General features: G+C 40.0%; 2 protein-coding genes across 4 annotated transcripts; both read left to right on the top strand.

Moving 5' to 3' along the window:
- Positions 1–437: 437 nt before the first annotated feature.
- On the top strand, positions 438–3,307 carry prr13 (proline rich 13). The gene is made up of 4 exons (XM_068712354.1): positions 438–523; positions 1,370–1,437; positions 1,535–2,064; positions 2,705–3,307. Exons 2-4 carry the CDS (start codon positions 1,422–1,424, stop codon positions 2,756–2,758), a joined length of 600 nt encoding a protein of 199 aa, XP_068568455.1. The 5' UTR covers positions 438–523; positions 1,370–1,421; the 3' UTR covers positions 2,759–3,307.
- Positions 3,308–3,784: 477 nt separating this feature from the next.
- Positions 3,785–15,632, top strand: LOC137873877 (poly(rC)-binding protein 2-like). Of its 3 annotated transcripts, none has more exons than XM_068712349.1 (14): positions 3,785–3,891; positions 4,743–4,778; positions 5,319–5,441; positions 6,285–6,308; positions 6,408–6,440; positions 6,618–6,734; positions 6,835–6,966; positions 7,095–7,223; positions 8,419–8,493; positions 9,114–9,155; positions 10,283–10,355; positions 11,299–11,351; positions 11,596–11,765; positions 14,362–15,632. In XM_068712349.1, the coding sequence occupies exons 2-14, from the start codon at positions 4,767–4,769 to the stop codon at positions 14,396–14,398; spliced, it is 1,020 nt and encodes a 339-aa protein (XP_068568450.1). In that variant the 5' UTR covers positions 3,785–3,891; positions 4,743–4,766; the 3' UTR covers positions 14,399–15,632. The 3 variants fall into 3 exon arrangements, with proteins under 3 accessions (XP_068568450.1, XP_068568449.1, XP_068568451.1); XM_068712348.1 differs by having other exon boundaries at positions 10,256–10,355; XM_068712350.1 differs by lacking the exon at positions 4,743–4,778 and having other exon boundaries at positions 3,813–3,891; positions 10,256–10,355.
- Positions 15,633–16,624: the final 992 nt, after the last annotated feature.

Genomic DNA, 16,624 nt, shown 5'->3' with positions numbered 1-16,624 from the left:
GTTACGTACATAGGTGAGCCACAGGGAGTTAGTTTTGCTAATATCTTTGATTTTTTTTAATCATATTTGTTAAAATTACACTTATTATAGCTATAGAAAGCCATGTTGTATGTAGCTGTTTGCATAACTGTTGATCCATGACGTCATTGATTTATTTGTCTTTTCAAGTCGGAGGTGTGTGTGTGTGTGTGTGTGTGTGTGTGTGTGTGTGTGTGTGTGTGTGTGTGTGTGTGTGTGTGTGTCATGGCCAAATCCCACTTGGCTCCTCCGTTTTAAATAAATCATTTCCAATGGGAGGACACCATAATCATGTATCTTTTGTACCACAGAAACACGTCGATCAACTTTTTCAGAGCTTGCTGGACTTTTGCCATGACGTAAATAACGTGCGTAACCTTTAACAACGGGCGTGGCTTTCTGATGCATTTTTATTGCTCCCTCCGTGCAGCTCAATGCGGAAGACAGACAGGGAGCACGTCATTCCTGATGAACTGAGAAAGCAAACCTGAAGAAAGTTTCCAAGGTAAACCTATGACATTGGCAGTTTTGATTATAAATAGCATGTACAGAACAAATAAACCAGAAACTACAGCAATCGGATCATTTCGAGCTTTGTGATTTCTAATGTAGAGTTAAATGAAGAAAGTCCAGCGTAGTTGTCGAGGCATTAGACCACACTCTGGCTGTGTTGTGATCGGTGCATCATGTAATGTGTCTGAAAATAAGTACATAATGTGTGCACGGGGTATAGTTTGTTGCTCAAGTATTTTGTTAGTCGTTGTAATAAAGTTTTATAACGAACCTCAGCTCCCATAACGTTCATTCCGTCACTGTTGTATTGACTGCATTTGTTGGAAGTGTATTCATTTACAGAGAATCTAAAACGCATGGCGCAACAGAAAAGTTGAAACAGTTAGCCTGTTTTTTCATCAGCTGATTGATATAATATTATTTATGTTCATAAAAGAGTCTTTGGGGTTCAAAACAAGTCGAGGATTTTTTCTTGGCCATTGATACTGCAAGATAAAGTGCAGATATATCTACAGCCATGTTGACAACAGGTATTGGAAACGCTTGAAAACTGATTTTAATATTTTGAGTTACTTATGAACATTTGTATACAGCATGGACAGCAGATCTGACAACCAGGTGTGGTGACAGATACAAAGTATATAATCTCAGATCAGAAACTACATTGTCATGTAAAAAATGTGTGGTGACTTGTTTGATTTGGATTGAATCAACACCCACATACTACATTTTATTTACTACCGTTTAGTTACACTCGTAATAATAGTTGCATTTTGCATGTAATGTAATTTTACTTTATCAAATATTCATTGCATTTACTTTCTCACTGTTTCCTCAGGAGTTCGATTGAGACCTGAAGTGTTTGACTTGTTAGGTCAAAAATCATAATCATGTGGCCAAATCAAGGTGGGACATCTATTATACATACCCAGCATATCATTATTTATTTAGGCCTGTTGATTTAGGTGCTCTAAAAAATAATGTGTGTTTTTATTTATATTAGGTCCTCCCCCTCCAGTGGGCCCACCAAACCCTGCCTACCCTCCTGGCTACAACCCTGCATATCATGTTGCACCTTCATCAGGACTCTTCCCCCAACCATCACATCCTGGGCAATACCCAGCTGGGCAATATCCAGCTGGGCAATATCCAGCTGGGCAATATCCAGGGGGCATGAACCCAACCATGGGACCACATGTACCTCCAGGGGCCGTGCCTTATGGAGCTCCGGGATCTCAGCCTTATCCTATGGCTCCAGGTGGATATCCACTAGTCCCTCCTGCAGGTGCTCACCCAGGTCCATACCCGCACTCTCCAAAAGGGTGTCACCAAAAAGGCCATAAAGGCCACAAAGATCACAAAGGTCACAAAGGTCACCACAAAGATCATCATGGAGGGTTAAATCCCATGGCTGGAGTATGCGCCGGAGGATTGTCTGGAATGGGAATGGGGTTGGTTGGACAAAAAGCCCACAAAAAGATGAAAAAGGGGAAGAAGATGAAGAAGGCGCATAAGGGGCACAAACATGGCAAGGTGAGATAATGTCTACAGATACGCCACATTGTTTTAAATGGCTCTCCCTGTAGGTGAAGTATTTATGCCAATACTAGATAACAAGATGGAACTTTAACCTGCCTAAGTCCCTCAGCCCCCAGGCCTCCAACTTCATGTCAGTCAGTGTTGCAAACAGCAGAACAAAAGAAATGCCCTCATGTCTCAGGTGCAAAGTGCAGCACAGCTGCAGAGACATGGTATACATTGTACTTGAAGAGTAATACAGATATATTATCATAAAGATTGCCATGGCACATCAACACAAACAATACCCAGTTACTAGATTGTATTATGAAACACTTTGCTGGCTTGTATGAGCACAGACAAAACACTCAATTATAATAATGGAAAGTAAAGTTATATGTTCTTTACAACATTTGTGGTAAATACGGTGCTGCAACTATGGATTCATTTTATTGTTGATTAATCTGCGGAACAGTTTGTTAAATAATAAATTAATTGTTTGGTTTGTAAAATGTTAGAAAATACTTTAAAATGCCCATCACCGCTGCCAGGGGTGACATCTTCAAAATGCCTTTTAAACACTTGCTGTTTGTGTTTTAAACTATATTAAAAAATGAATGCGTATTGTATATAATTTTTCTCTTTTTCTTCACAGTCCTCCAGCAGCAGCAGCAGCAGCAGCAGCAGCAGCAGCAGCAGTAGTGACTAAGACTGAGGACACCAGGCTTTTTCAGAAATGTTGCATGACAAAAGTGCAACCTTACTATTAAAAATAAACACACTAAAGTCATACTTATCACTTTAAACAGGACATACAAATTAAAAAAATAATTAAAATAAAGGTAGTACTTAACTGTCTCACTAGAAATACATGCATAAGCTGTTGCTGTTAACATTTTCACAGCATTTTGCTGTGTTTGCATTCCATCATGTCTCCAGTTTTTGTAAAATGTTCCACTATAAGTAAATTAGTGTACAAATGTATTGAAATAATTTGAAGAGGGGCTAAATGATGAGAAAATCTAACATTGTGATTTAGTAAAAGAAATATGTATATTATGCTTTTTTCTCTTTTCTTAGAGGTTTCACCTTGAGATGGAGAATGATACAGATATTAAGTGTCTATTTTATGCTAATTTGTGTTCACTGCTACACATGACTGCAAAATGCATTGTTCTGCATTGCTTTGTATCTGCATTAATTAAATGAAATCAAACTTGTTTAATATATATACATTTAAATTAAAATACTGACACAATTTGTTGTTCCCAGGATGGTAAATATTTGAAGTTAAAAACTGAGTTGCAATACACATTACGCCCACCAGTGTGCCTATTATTGGGTATCTTGTTGAAGTTTGTAAATATGAACATAATAGAAACATTCGTAAAGCATTCACCTGTTTGTTAATTCATTTTTTAATACATGCAAAACACGTGGGCCGTCAGTTATTTCAACAACAGAGCTACCTGTTTAAACAAATAGAATAATGTGTATAATTTGCGCAAAAACTTATTTTTTAATGAAATTTTTTCATTCCGCTTTCATGTTGTTGCATAATATCACAAAACGTGTGCTACTATAACCATAGACGCGATTTTTGGGCATCTGTGGGTCAAACCAAAACTCGGGATGGGGGTTTGGGTCGGGTGAAAGGCGAAAGTTCAGAGGTTATAGTTTTGTTGTCTTTGTGCAAAGGAGTGGAGCTCGATCTCACATCACTCTTCCCTCTTCCCCGAGTCCTTTCTAAACTCTCCCCCGGGTCTCTACCCTCCCGAACCTCTCCCCTTCTACCCTTATAACCCCAACCCTCCCCCCGGTCTCCTCCAGCACACTAATCAGGTAAGTTTTATTCTGATATTTGGTGTTTTTTAATATTATTTGTTATGATCAGAAGTAGGGGAAAGAAATCGCGCCCAGCAGCTAGCGGCTTGTTGTCCAGCATGCTAACAGGCCGCACGATGATGAGCACGCAGTCTGTACGTTCAGAAGCATTCGGCTAGCTTAGCTAGCTACGAAGAAGTTTGATCTTAATGTGGCTTTAATAACCTGCTGTCTGTTGTTTAGCGCATGTACGTTATCAAACCAGGACATATCTACAGTACTACAAAGCTGTTGATATTTGGTCAGCTATTAATAACGTTGACTAATTAAGCTAACCTGCTAGCTTAGCTAAGTAGCGCACGCATGCTCCATTCATTTTCCCAGCACGGTGAGAAACCAACATGCTAAAAGGCTAACAGACTTACAAAAAGCGTAAATAGTTCATGGACTTACTTTGAACTAACCAACACACGCAAAGTAAGCTTTTAAATGTCCGCTTTTCATTCTGGACCTATGTATGAATGTGTTTTAGGATATGTAGGTCCATTAATGGGGGAGTAATAGTCGGTAAATGTGTTGATAAACTTGATTCATCGCAAATGAAGACATCGTTAGCATACAAGCAATGTGTTTTTTCAGCTAACATGGAACTGGATTAAATGCTAATTTACTTGTCTGGAGTCATACAACTTGGGTCGGAGCAGCACTCGGATGTTTGAAAAATAAATGCACCAAACTAGCAGCGTGTAGTTGGCACAGTGAAAGTGAATCCTACGCTATTTCATACTATTCATTGTACGCATGAGTATTCATAAGCAATGACGTTAGCATGAGCTGTGACACAGATCTATCATATTCTCTTTGAATAGGTTCATTAAGGAGACATTTGTCTAATGGAAAACCAGGTATAACCATCATATATATATTTGCACATTTTTCGTTCAACATTACACATTTAGCCAAAAGTATGTTACATGGTGTGTTTTTAAGTGCATGTTTTAGTCTTACAAAATAAGGTAATTGCTAAACTGTAAACGGGCCTTTATATAATTTATGTATGCTCACATTTAAATCTGTGGCCATAGAGTAAAGTAATATCTATATGCAGTACGAAGGTGCTGATCAATATGCAATTTATAAATCTTAAAGAGGTCAGATATTTGTGTATTGACCAGTGCTAGAATGTAAATACTTAGCAGTGTACTACTAACTCACAGTGTGTGGGATTGTTGCTGTAATTTTATTCTAAAGAGAGAGATTTAGTATTTACCTCTTTGGTGACCAGGCCACTTGTTATACATTGAATTAGAGGCACACCACATGTCTTACTTTTGTTAGCCTAATCTGCATCCATGCCACGTGTTTTCTACTTTCTTGACTGTGTTGTAATTCGGTCCCATGATGTCATCACCCTCGGCGTATCATTTCTGCTTTGTCCTTTTTAGAGCCATCTCGGTGACCAAAGACCCCAGTTCTGTACGGACGACCAGGTTGCAGTTATGGACTCCGGTGTGATTGAAGGAGGGCTCAATGTCACCCTCACCATTAGGCTGCTCATGCATGGCAAGGTGAGGTCACCCATAAGCTGCACGTGTCGGCACTCTAATAGTGACGTTATATTCACGGAGATGAAGCTGCTCAGGGATGTTTAAAGGGCAGGGACTCACAAAATGGTCATCTTTGATGTTTTTCAGTTATTTCAGAAATAATGGCCCTATTTTACTGTGAGCAGAGTTTAACTCATCACCCTCCCCTGCATGATCACAGAGCACCCTGAAAGATCAAATGGTATTATTAACACCAGACACGTGGTCAAAATCTACAACCAGGAGGCATGAGATTGCATTGGCCATTGTCACAAATCAATCTGGCTTTCACAGCAGCATAGCCACACACTTGTTGCTGCTTTGAATGCCACCGAGGCCTGTTGTGGTTTCAAATGCTGAGATGCCAAGTGGCAATATACACACTGATGCATCCAAAACATTATCCTCTAAAGCTCTGCTAGCTCGTAGCTTCCAAAATAAGAGCCCCAGCACTAGCTAGGTGTTAGCAGCCTACAGATACTGTGTGCTGACTGCATGCTGGATCCCACCGTGGTCAACAACAGCATCTTGAGTCTGTAGATTCAGACGGAAACAGAAACTGCCTGTGCTACAGAGCCAGGGACTTGATTATTGATGAGGCTGTTTAGTGTTTACTGTGCTCACAGTGACAACTGTTGTTCTTGGTCAAGTGTTGGGGAAACCATAAAGCCTTATTTAAGTTTTTTTTTTTTTTTTTTTTTCCCCCCGTTACCTGATGGACTATGCAAGCTGTAGCTAGAGAGGTTAGATGTCTCCAACTCAAGTAGTAAACAATGACTAGTGTAAAAAAGATGATTAATGAAACATTATCTCTTCCTGTTTTAGGAAGTCGGAAGTATAATCGGAAAGGTAAGCTGCTATTTAATACAACATTTTGATTGTCTGTCATTATTTGAAGTTCTGTGTGTTTTTAGGTGATAATGAGTGACTTTGATTCTCTGCTAATAGAAAGGTGAATCTGTGAAGAAGATGAGAGAAGAGGTGAGGTCTTTTCTTCTTATTTCTTTATTCTAGTTATGGTAAAGTACAAGCAAATATAATTCTTAAGAGGCCTGCTTTTATTTATTTATTTTATAAGCGGCCACAGATATGTCTTTACCGTAGGAAGTTCTTCCAAATTTCTTCTTTTTAAGAACTTGACTTTCTGTCTGTCTGTAGAGCGGGGCTCGCATCAACATCTCTGAGGGCAATTGTCCGGAGAGGATCATTACTTTGGCAGGTCCAACCACCGCCATCTTTAAGGCATTCTCCATGATCATTGAAAAGCTGGAAGAGGTACGTCACAAATTATGCTGGTTTATGAATTCGCCGGTCAGCAGAAACCATCCCCCAACAACAAACTAGATTTACCTTCATCTTTATGTATTCTCTCCAGGACATAAGCAGCTCAATGACAAACAGCACAGCAACCAGCAAGCCCCCAGTGACCCTACGCATTGTGGTGCCTGCCAGCCAGTGTGGCTCCCTCATCGGGAAAGGTGGCTGCAAGATCAAGGAAATTCGAGAAGTATGCCTAGAGAAGATAATTAAATTCAAAACCATACGAGCCCGAATCGTTTTCAGCATTAGCTGTCAACACTGATGCGCAGCAGGTCTTGACTGCTCATCTCATTTTACTCCGTTTGTGTGTTCCAGTCAACTGGTGCTCAGGTACAAGTGGCAGGAGACATGCTGCCCAACTCCACAGAGCGAGCAATCACCATTGCTGGTACCCCCCAGTCGATAATTGAGTGTGTGAAGCAGATCTGTGTGGTCATGCTGGAGGTAAGTAGACTCGTGGAAGCTCTCAAGCAAATTAAGTGGCAGCTGTTGACCTTTTTAAATTAATGATGTAAAATTGTGTGATTTCTGGGTTTTTGGCTGCTGTGCTTGTGAGTTTGGAAAATGTTGTTATAGTGACCTTTGAAAGATGACTATATTATTGCCTATATATTCAAAATCCAATGCTAATGAGCCTCCAATACAGCCTAAACTGTTGGAGTGGGTATCAGGCAGTATGTGAGTCGATGCACTTACAGAATATCACATAATTGGTCCTGCACATGTGCCAACTAGTACTACACACCTGTGGTTAAACACTCGTGCACCCTATTTCTTTCCTCTTAATGCTACATTGTAAACAACAAATACAGGTTGAATTCGGCAGGAGGAGAGCTAGTTAACTTTAGTAGTTAGCAGCACAGTGCTCCTTAACTAAATAATGGAGCTAACAGCTAACGCACGGAGGTTGCATGAAGTAACATTATGAGTTCAAGCGCTATTCAGTGAAAATGAGTGTAAAGGTAAATCATGTGTTCAAATGTTATCTTGTAAAATTAATGCTCTGGCAATAAACTGTAATATATATATATATATACACACACACACACACACACACACACACACACACACACACACACACACACACACACACACACACACACACACACACACACACACACACACAGTTATTTAAAGATGTGAAATAGATATTACAGAGCAAATTATGACCTGTTTGACTGTTTTGTTTGTAATGCCCTGGTAATTGGAACAGTACTCTGTATTACCACATATGCAAGTTTATTTATCAGTAAGGACAAAAATGATCTCTGAACTAATATTCATTAGAATTTAATTTTTTTTTGTGCCTGATTTTTACTGCAACGTCTCTGGTTTAACTCCAACTGTGGGACCTTTGTTGCATATAATCTCTTTTGCTCTCTCTCGCTAGTCTGCCACTACACTCTTCATCCGTCCAATAAAGGCAAAAATGCCAAAAACTAAATCCAGACATTCCTCGTTTAGAGCTATGGCTTTTTAAGGATTGTACTCTCATGCTGATATGCTTTAAGTATCATTTTTGTTGGTACAAGCATTTGTGTTCTACTTTTAATTTAATTTGCAGTAGATTTTGCTACACTTATATGTTTACATAGGTAGCAATGTAGTAACACATCCACCTTCTTTGTCTCCTCCACAGTCTCCCCCTAAGGGGGTCACTATCCCCTACCGACCCAAGCCTTCAGGATCCCCCGTCATCTTCGCAGGCGGACAGGTACATACAACACCTTTTTATTCAGGATGTTTTCTGTTATATACTTGGAAATATTGATGTGAGATGTAAGAAACATCGTGAGTGATAGTTCCAGTTGTTTCTCATGGATATGATTGGGCACGACCACAATAGTTATGAGTAACTGTGCAGGGTTTTTAAGTTTGGAAAACAGTTTTAACCAAAGCTGCTTTTGCTAATCGTTTGAAGAGACGGCTTTAGTAGTCGGATGACCATAAAACCTTTTCCAGTTTATTTAAATGACCGTCTCTTTGTTTGTTATTTTAATGTTAAAGTTCCCGCCATTGTTGGTTTGACCAACATGCTTTCTGGTGCTCGTTGGCTTAACATTACATGGTCTTTAATATCACTAAATACCTTTTTTTATTCTCTGAAAAGAAGAAAAACCTAACCCGTAATTACACTATAATGTCTCTAAAGATTTCTCTTTTCCCTGAAATGTGGAGACTTTGAACAAGACGTATGTGTTGATATTCTTAAATGATATTAATTCAGAACAGGCTTTGATGTGTTAGTCTTCAGGAGATATAGGAGCGCTGCAGCGGTAACTTGACCCAAATCAGATGTGAGGCCTATAAAAGCTTTGTTTTCGTTTGTTTCAGGCGTATGCCGTACAAGGACAACACGCGATTCCACAGCCAGATGTAAGTTCAGCAGACATTTTTATATGACCCCATCACGCCCACCCATAATTACAACTGTCCTTTTCCAAAATGTGCAACCGCCATCCCACCTACACACGCCTCATTTTACAGCCTATAACTGTAGCTAAACTTGTTTTTGACCTACTATTATCCTACTGTTTGTACTTCATGTTAGTCATTTGACTGGCAGTCAGTTAATTAAACCGACATTTGTTGTTTGTGTTTGTCCGGACTCTCCACTGTACCATGAATAATAATCTGTTCCTGCTGCTCACTGTTTTCTGTGTTTTCCTTTTTATTGTTCTGTCTTGTTTAATGTGCCTCATTCATTAGTCTGTCCCAGATAAATATGTTGCCCCTCCCCCCCCCCCCTTCATTAACCCTTCATTATTACACTGTATTCTGCCAACTTGTCTCTCTGCTAAATTTATCCTTCTCCCTCCTTTTAATGAGCTTTAGATGTTCTATCAGGAGCATTGGATGTGATAGACTGTATGTTATTAGTCATACATGTCACTGAATATTGGCAACAGATCAAAGCGGTACCAGTCTGATTGATGTAGAACATGGTTATATATATATTACATAGTTTCATTAAAAAGTGTGATTATGTTTATGTAATCGGTTTTAGTTTTTTTAAAAACTAGAATCTGTACACAGAAACCTGTCGTCTCTTCCAGATTTAGTGTTAACTGGTGAAGTGTGACGCTAAGTTGAGATCGTCTCCGTTCATGTTTGGGTCTTATATTAGTGAAGATTAGGAAATCGCCTCCGTATTGAGAGCTCCCTCCCTTGTGTATTGTGACTTTGCCCTGAGCCGGAAGACTGCGAGAAAGCATTCCCAAGAGATGCAGCCTGCACTTTGGAGGAATACATATGGGGTACCCCACATAGACAAGTCATAAAACACAATGATTTTCTGACACCCGAGTAGAGTTTTGTGAAAGGATAAGAGACATACACGCCACGGTATTCCTTGTGTGGAGGTTCTTTGTGTACCTGTCTGTACTGACTGTGATCTGTTTTTGTTCTGTTTTTCCCTCTTCCTGTGTTTTCCATTTCCTCCATTTCTCTCCCTGCCCTCTCTGTCACTCTCACAGTCTTCCTCTGCTGCTATCTCTCCACAGCTCACCAAGCTTCACCAGCTGGCCATGCAGCAGAGCCCCTTCCCCATTGCACCGAGCAACCAGGGATTCACTGGTATGCAGCTCAACAAGGCCCACGGGCTTTTAAATGCAACATATTGTCAACTCGTCAGCCCCAAAAGTCTGGATTTGTTGCAAAAATAATCATGTTGTTTTGGTTCCTCAAACACATTTGAAGAAAACTCCTATTTGACTCATAATAACTTAAAGGGACAGTTCATCCTCTTATCTGTACAGCTATTTATCGGCCATAGAGGTGTTGGCCTTCTCCAATATAATAGGACTGTAAGGCACTTTGATTGTGATGCTCAAAGCGCAAAAAACTACATCTGAAAGACTGAACAGCAATGTCCTGTTCCAGAAATCATGACCCCGGTTACTCAAGATAATCCACAGACCTGTGAGCAATTTGATAGTTGAAAGAAGAAAAAAAATTGTTCCAACATCAAATTGCTAACAACAAATGTATTGGATGTATTTTTTGGCGTGTGTGTCCAGCTGTGCCGCTGATCCATCGGTGCAACCGTAGCGATGACGTGATCAAATTGTGGCAATGAACTTCAGCAAAGCCAGCAGATAATAATATGAAAAGCAAGATATTTCAGCACCTCTAGATGGACAGCGCTTCGGAATCTGTTGCCAAAGCTCATTGGGTCAATGGAGGGCCGAGCTAAAAGAAAAAACGTGTCTTATTTCATGTCATTTTGTGTTTTTTCCTTTTAAAAATGAACCGACTGGTTAATGGGTGTCAGGCCATCGAAAGCAAAATTACCTGGGAAAAAAAACATACCTAGTTAAAGGTGTTCCTAATATTTTGTCCTTTCCATTGACATGTAATAGAATTTGATGTACACAAATGCCACAAACTACACCATCACTAGAGATGTGATAAATATGGAATTAGTCACTAATGACATTTGATGTTCTGCCAGCCAAGTTCTACACGTCCTCCTTTGATTATTTAGTCATTGTTGGTTATAATTCTTTCTTTTTTTCAGGGATAGACGCTTCTGCTCAAACCAGTTCCCATGAGATGACCATTCCAAATGATGTAAGTGCTTCAAATTGTGCTTTTTATCACTGTTGCGGTTACAGTTGGTGACCGTTTTCTCTTCCACAATTCCGCTGTATTGATGCTAACTGGGATTAAACCCACAAAAAATTAAAAACAAATGCTCTAAGGATAAGCTTTATTCAAGCTTGTTACCTCCAAGTTGCTAACTTTACCAGAGGCATGTGTTCTTTGTCTATCAAGCATTCCTTTCACTTAACTTCCCTGCGCTTCTCCACTACAGCTTATTGGGTGCATCATCGGCCGCCAGGGAGCCAAGATCAACGAGATCAGGCAAATGTCGGGCGCCCAGATCAAGATTGCGAATCCAGTGGATGGATCGACTGACCGCCAGGTCACCATCACTGGCTCGCCTGCCAGCATCAGTCTGGCGGAGTACCTCATCAACGCCAGGTGAGATAATCAATCGGTTGTTTACTTTGTCAGCGCTCAACAGGTGATTCATTCAGTCACAGGCTTTAAAAAGATCAAAACGTTGAACGTGTTGTGCTGTGTTACGGTCAGCTTGTTTTAAAAGCTTGAGTTTCTTTGGCCGAGCTGATCAGCTTTCTCCTGTCACAATACTACAGTAATCCATTCAAGAATAATACCGTTTATGTACCCAATATCCTATGCAAATATAGAACTGGCCTACCTGCTGCATTGACTCTTTTAATGTGGATTTGTGTTCAAATGATTTAGTTTATGGTATTTTTTTTGGCTACTGTTAATCACCACTTTAGTGCTGCTATCTCTGTCTTAGTCTGCCTTTCCTTTACTCTACTCTTCACTTGGCTTCACATCGATCACTGGAGATGTGATTTTTTTTTTTTTAATTCTCCTTTTTGGATTGACACGTTTGTTTCTAATGAAGCTTTTTGTCTTGTTTTGATCACATCCCCGAGTGATCCCCCCCACACACAACTCCCTCACCCCCCTTCCTACCACTGCCCCCCTCCCCCGTCCCACCCATTGCTCACCAGCCTGCCCTGTGACCCATCCCGACTGTGTTGTCCCTCTCTCCTTGTCTCTCTTTCTACAGTGTAGAGTCCTCTAAACCTCCTCCCTCCTCCTCCTTGAACCCTGAACAGACCAGCCTGTGCTCTCCCTCCACCTCTACTACTACTACTACCACCACTACTGCTACTACCACCACCTCCTCTGCTGCTATCTCTTCCTCCTCCTCCTCCTCCTCTTCCTCGTGTGTGGTGCCCCCCTCAGCCTCCATCCCTCTGTCCTTGTTGGCTCCAGGGCCACCTCCTCCTCCCTCCTCTTCTTCCTCCTCTTCCTCTTCCACTGATTCCCTGCTCCCCAGCTCTCCTGCCTGTGTGTCAAGTCTCCTCAGTCTCAAGCCCCTCCCTCTCCTGGCCCTCCATGTTGTCAGCGGGGCCAGTAACCCCACACACCCAATACCCGCTGAGCCCAAAATCACCCCTGATCTGAGCTCCAAGTCTAAAAGGCGAAGGCTTTCCCCTTACTAACAAAGGAAGCATAAGTCATCTACTACTAAAGTACTGACACGGCTCTCTGTTGTCTGTACCTGCACTTGCTTTTGTATCTGGCTGTGCCACGCTTCCTACAGAAAACAAATGCACAGTGTTAAACAGCCAGACAAATGGCTGCTGCCATATTTATAACATGGATATCTGTAGCTTGATTCGGCCTGTCTCTTAAAGATACGACATGTTGAGTGCATTATATTTTTAAATGACTTTGAACCTAGCATGGACGGTGAATTCCTTCACTGCTTTTACCGACGCGTTTCTCTCTTTTGTGTAAGCTCTGCTCAGGTAGCGGCTCTCTTTAAGATGTCATATTGTATTTATGGGAATAGTTTTCTTGTAGTGAATTTGAAGTGACCATTGTTGGCCGTTATAATGGAGAGTATATGTATCATGTTGGTTTTATTTGATTTTTGCCTATAAATGAAGCAATTGTAATTTCAATTCCTAGTACATCTGCCCTCAGGTATCAGTGGCGCCAAACCACCCTTTATTTAGAGGATTTTAGTGATGTGAAAAATACTTACACATCCAACCAGTTAAGCTTTGTTTTAAAGGAATAGTTTGACACTTAGGGGAATGCTTATTTGCATCTTTATGTTGAGAAGATGAATATCACTCTCATGTCTTTATGTTAAAAATGTAGCGATGGCCAGCTTAACAGAAAGACTGCAAACAAGTAGCCTGGCTCTGTCCAAAGTAATAGCGCCTCTAAAGATTAGTAATAAAATACAAAGCCAACACATTGTGGGTTTATTTGGGTTATGTGTCAGACTATTTCCTGGCCAGAAGCAGTGACTTCCTGGGGTGACCGTGGCTAAGTGGAGAGCAGGGCCGCCTTTCAGTCAGAGGTTCTGCGGTTCCATCCCCGGCTCCTGCCTAGTCTCCTCCTAGTCTCATGTCAATGTGTCCTTGAGCAAGAGACTTAATCCCCAAATTGCTCCCGTAGCTGCGTCTATGGTGTGTAGATAGATACTGAATTGTAAGTCGCTTTGTATAAAAGCGTCTGCTAAGTGACTGTAATGTAATGTAATGTTCCTGAAGTTACTGAATTTTTGTTTAGGGTTTTTTTTTGTTGTGCTAATTAGTGAGCTTTAGAGGGGCTGGAAGTCAAATTCTGTTATCTTTGGACAGAATGAAGCTACCCCGTTTCCAGTTCTTTATGCTACGCTAACTGGTTACTATCAATCTTAATTCTCTAAGAATGCGAGTAAGCATGTTTCTGAAGATGTAGAACTTTAAAACTGCTTCATTTAATCACAAAACAATGAAGCATCAGTTTGAGAACTGACTGTTAACAGCTGTTGAAAAGAGGAGCAGCCAAACTGAAGTAATTCTCTTTTTATATCCGAGCATACCTTTCCTCAAATCAGTGTATTGATGAACCGTATCTAGCATTTTATTCTAATAATGTAATGTACTGTAAATGACATTTATCTTGCCTGTCTGATTTGCATGCCTTATTCTCTCTCCCTCCCTGGTCTCCGGGTGTCTCTCTGTCTCTCCAGGCTTTCCTCTGAGGCCACAGGACTGGCAGCCAACTGATAGACACTGCATCTGCACTAAATCTCACTTTTATATCATCGGCCACCATAAAGCAGTCAATGCAACTATCCAACTTAAGAGTTTATATATTATGCTGCCTCTTCCTCATTTGAAATCATTTCAATCACCACTGATTTGATCTGCTGAGTTCATTATTTATTTCATGTTTTGGTTTTAGTCGAAAGAAGCAAACAATTTTAATTCCCTTTTTTGAGTCAAGTTGGAGGTTTTAATGATTTATTACTTCTTTTTTTTCATTTTTTTTTTTTTTTCAATGTTTCCCCTCTATCTTCCCTTTTTTCTTTCTTCACCATCACAGAGGAGTAGAGTTTGAAAACTATGAATAGGCATATAGATTTAGTTCTGTACAGTCATTTTTTTTTTTCTTTAAAAAGGAAAAGACAAAAAAGGAAAAATAAAAAACGTATCAAAAATAAGAATAGAGTGACTTTTATTCTGTTTATATATACACGCCCCCCCTTTCCTCACCCAGTTCCACAAAGTCGACCTGTCTATTTTATGTCCATACTCGCTTGCTTTAAACATCCACATCATTCTCCCCCTTTGTCACCTTTTCAATTTGAAGTTCTTGTAACATTGATTACACTCGTGTCACTGAGAATACGTAGCTGTACAATGCACTGTCACGGATTAGTATGTTTGGTTATCATGACAAATGTTTTAACACTCTTGATTAAATTAATCCAGATCATTTGAAATGTGTTTTACTACGCATGTCAATTTTCCCCTTCTCCACACGTCATTCCTGTTTTTTCCCTCTCCTATTCCTGAGATCATGTGTTAAAATTTTGCTGGGATGGGAGGTTTTTGGGGGATTTGGACTTGGCTCTAGGAATCAGAAGCAGAGGGTTCTCCTCATTTTTTTTGTAAAGACTGATATATACTAAAACAAAATGTTGGAATATTTGTTTTAAATGGAGGAAATATTTTTTTTTAAACTACCAAAGGGGGATTAACTCCTGTAAACTGAGTGATCTGTCTATTGGATGTGATGAGGCTGAGAACTGAAATGAGTGAAGCTCTGGAACTAGACAAAGAAAGGGTTGTGAGTTAACACTAGTTTCCTGCTCTTTGCTTTGCTCAGAAAATGATTTTATTTTTTATTTGCAGGAAAGAAAAACTTTTGTGCACGTTTTCAGACTGTAGACCTGGGTGCCACAACATTGTTTAAAAAAACAGACTGAAATAAAGATGTGAAATGCTCAAACCACAACTTGTCTTGAGGAGTTTGTCACCGGCTGAAGTATACTGAACACACAAGTGAAGAGATTTTATAGGTTGGATTTTAATTTAAATTGTTTCTTAAATATATTTATTGTACAGTTACAATAATAGAAAAAGCAAATGTTTCGGTTCATACAGGTTTTTTTTTCAATCAGCATCACCGAAAACACAAGTACCTCCACAATCGAGACACTAGAGGGCAGTAGTTTTGCTTTTTGGCAACATTTTGTCCTGCAGGAGGAGTCCTAGCTTAAAATATTGGGGGCACAATCTGTTATACTATAATAAATGTTATACAAATTGAAAGTTTAAAACTTCACACCAGATTTAAAAAAACAAAAACAAAGCTGCCTTTTCTAGCTTATTGAGTGGAACCTGATCAGTCATAGATTAGAGAACAGGATGCACTTTGCTGTTGTGCAGTCAGATTGAACCACATGCACACAAGAAGGCTTGTCAAGGGACACAAGTACATCAAGACCAGAGTTTCATGTATCACACTGTCTTATGAAGGAGCCTGTGCACAGTAGTACAATAATTACCATCTGTTGGCCAAAGGTTTAGCTGGTGAGAAGTCGGGCGATGGCAGAGTGACCTTTCTGTAAAACGATGTAAAGCATCACCGTCTAAATGAATCTGCTATAATGGGGCAATAAGTAAAAGTGGCCAAATCATGATATCACAGGCCTCATTTGTAGGCACAAACTGTTTCTTTTCATTTTTGAGAGTGGACAGGAAAAAGTGCTAAATTGGGTTCCACATTTTTCAGCATTACTGATTAAGCTAAAGGTCATTTCTGCCATCTTCTGCCACAGACAAGCCAGATGTAGCTTTGTGTTTTGTGTCCCTGTCATCCATATGCCTTCAGTCATCAAGTCTCCAGTCTTTTGTCTTTTTTTCAATGGATGGATCTAATATTCTAGTGACCAAAAAGCCACACATACTTTATCACAAGCATGCTTTTCTGATGCTATATACACC

This window comes from Cebidichthys violaceus, unplaced genomic scaffold, assembly GCF_023349555.1.
Source record: "Cebidichthys violaceus isolate CVI_PGR_0920_01 unplaced genomic scaffold, fCebVio1.0.p SCAF_17, whole genome shotgun sequence".
NCBI lineage: Eukaryota > Metazoa > Chordata > Actinopteri > Perciformes > Stichaeidae > Cebidichthys > Cebidichthys violaceus.
Note: the sequence above shows the minus strand (reverse complement) of the source record. Positions and strands in the feature narration are given on the sequence as shown.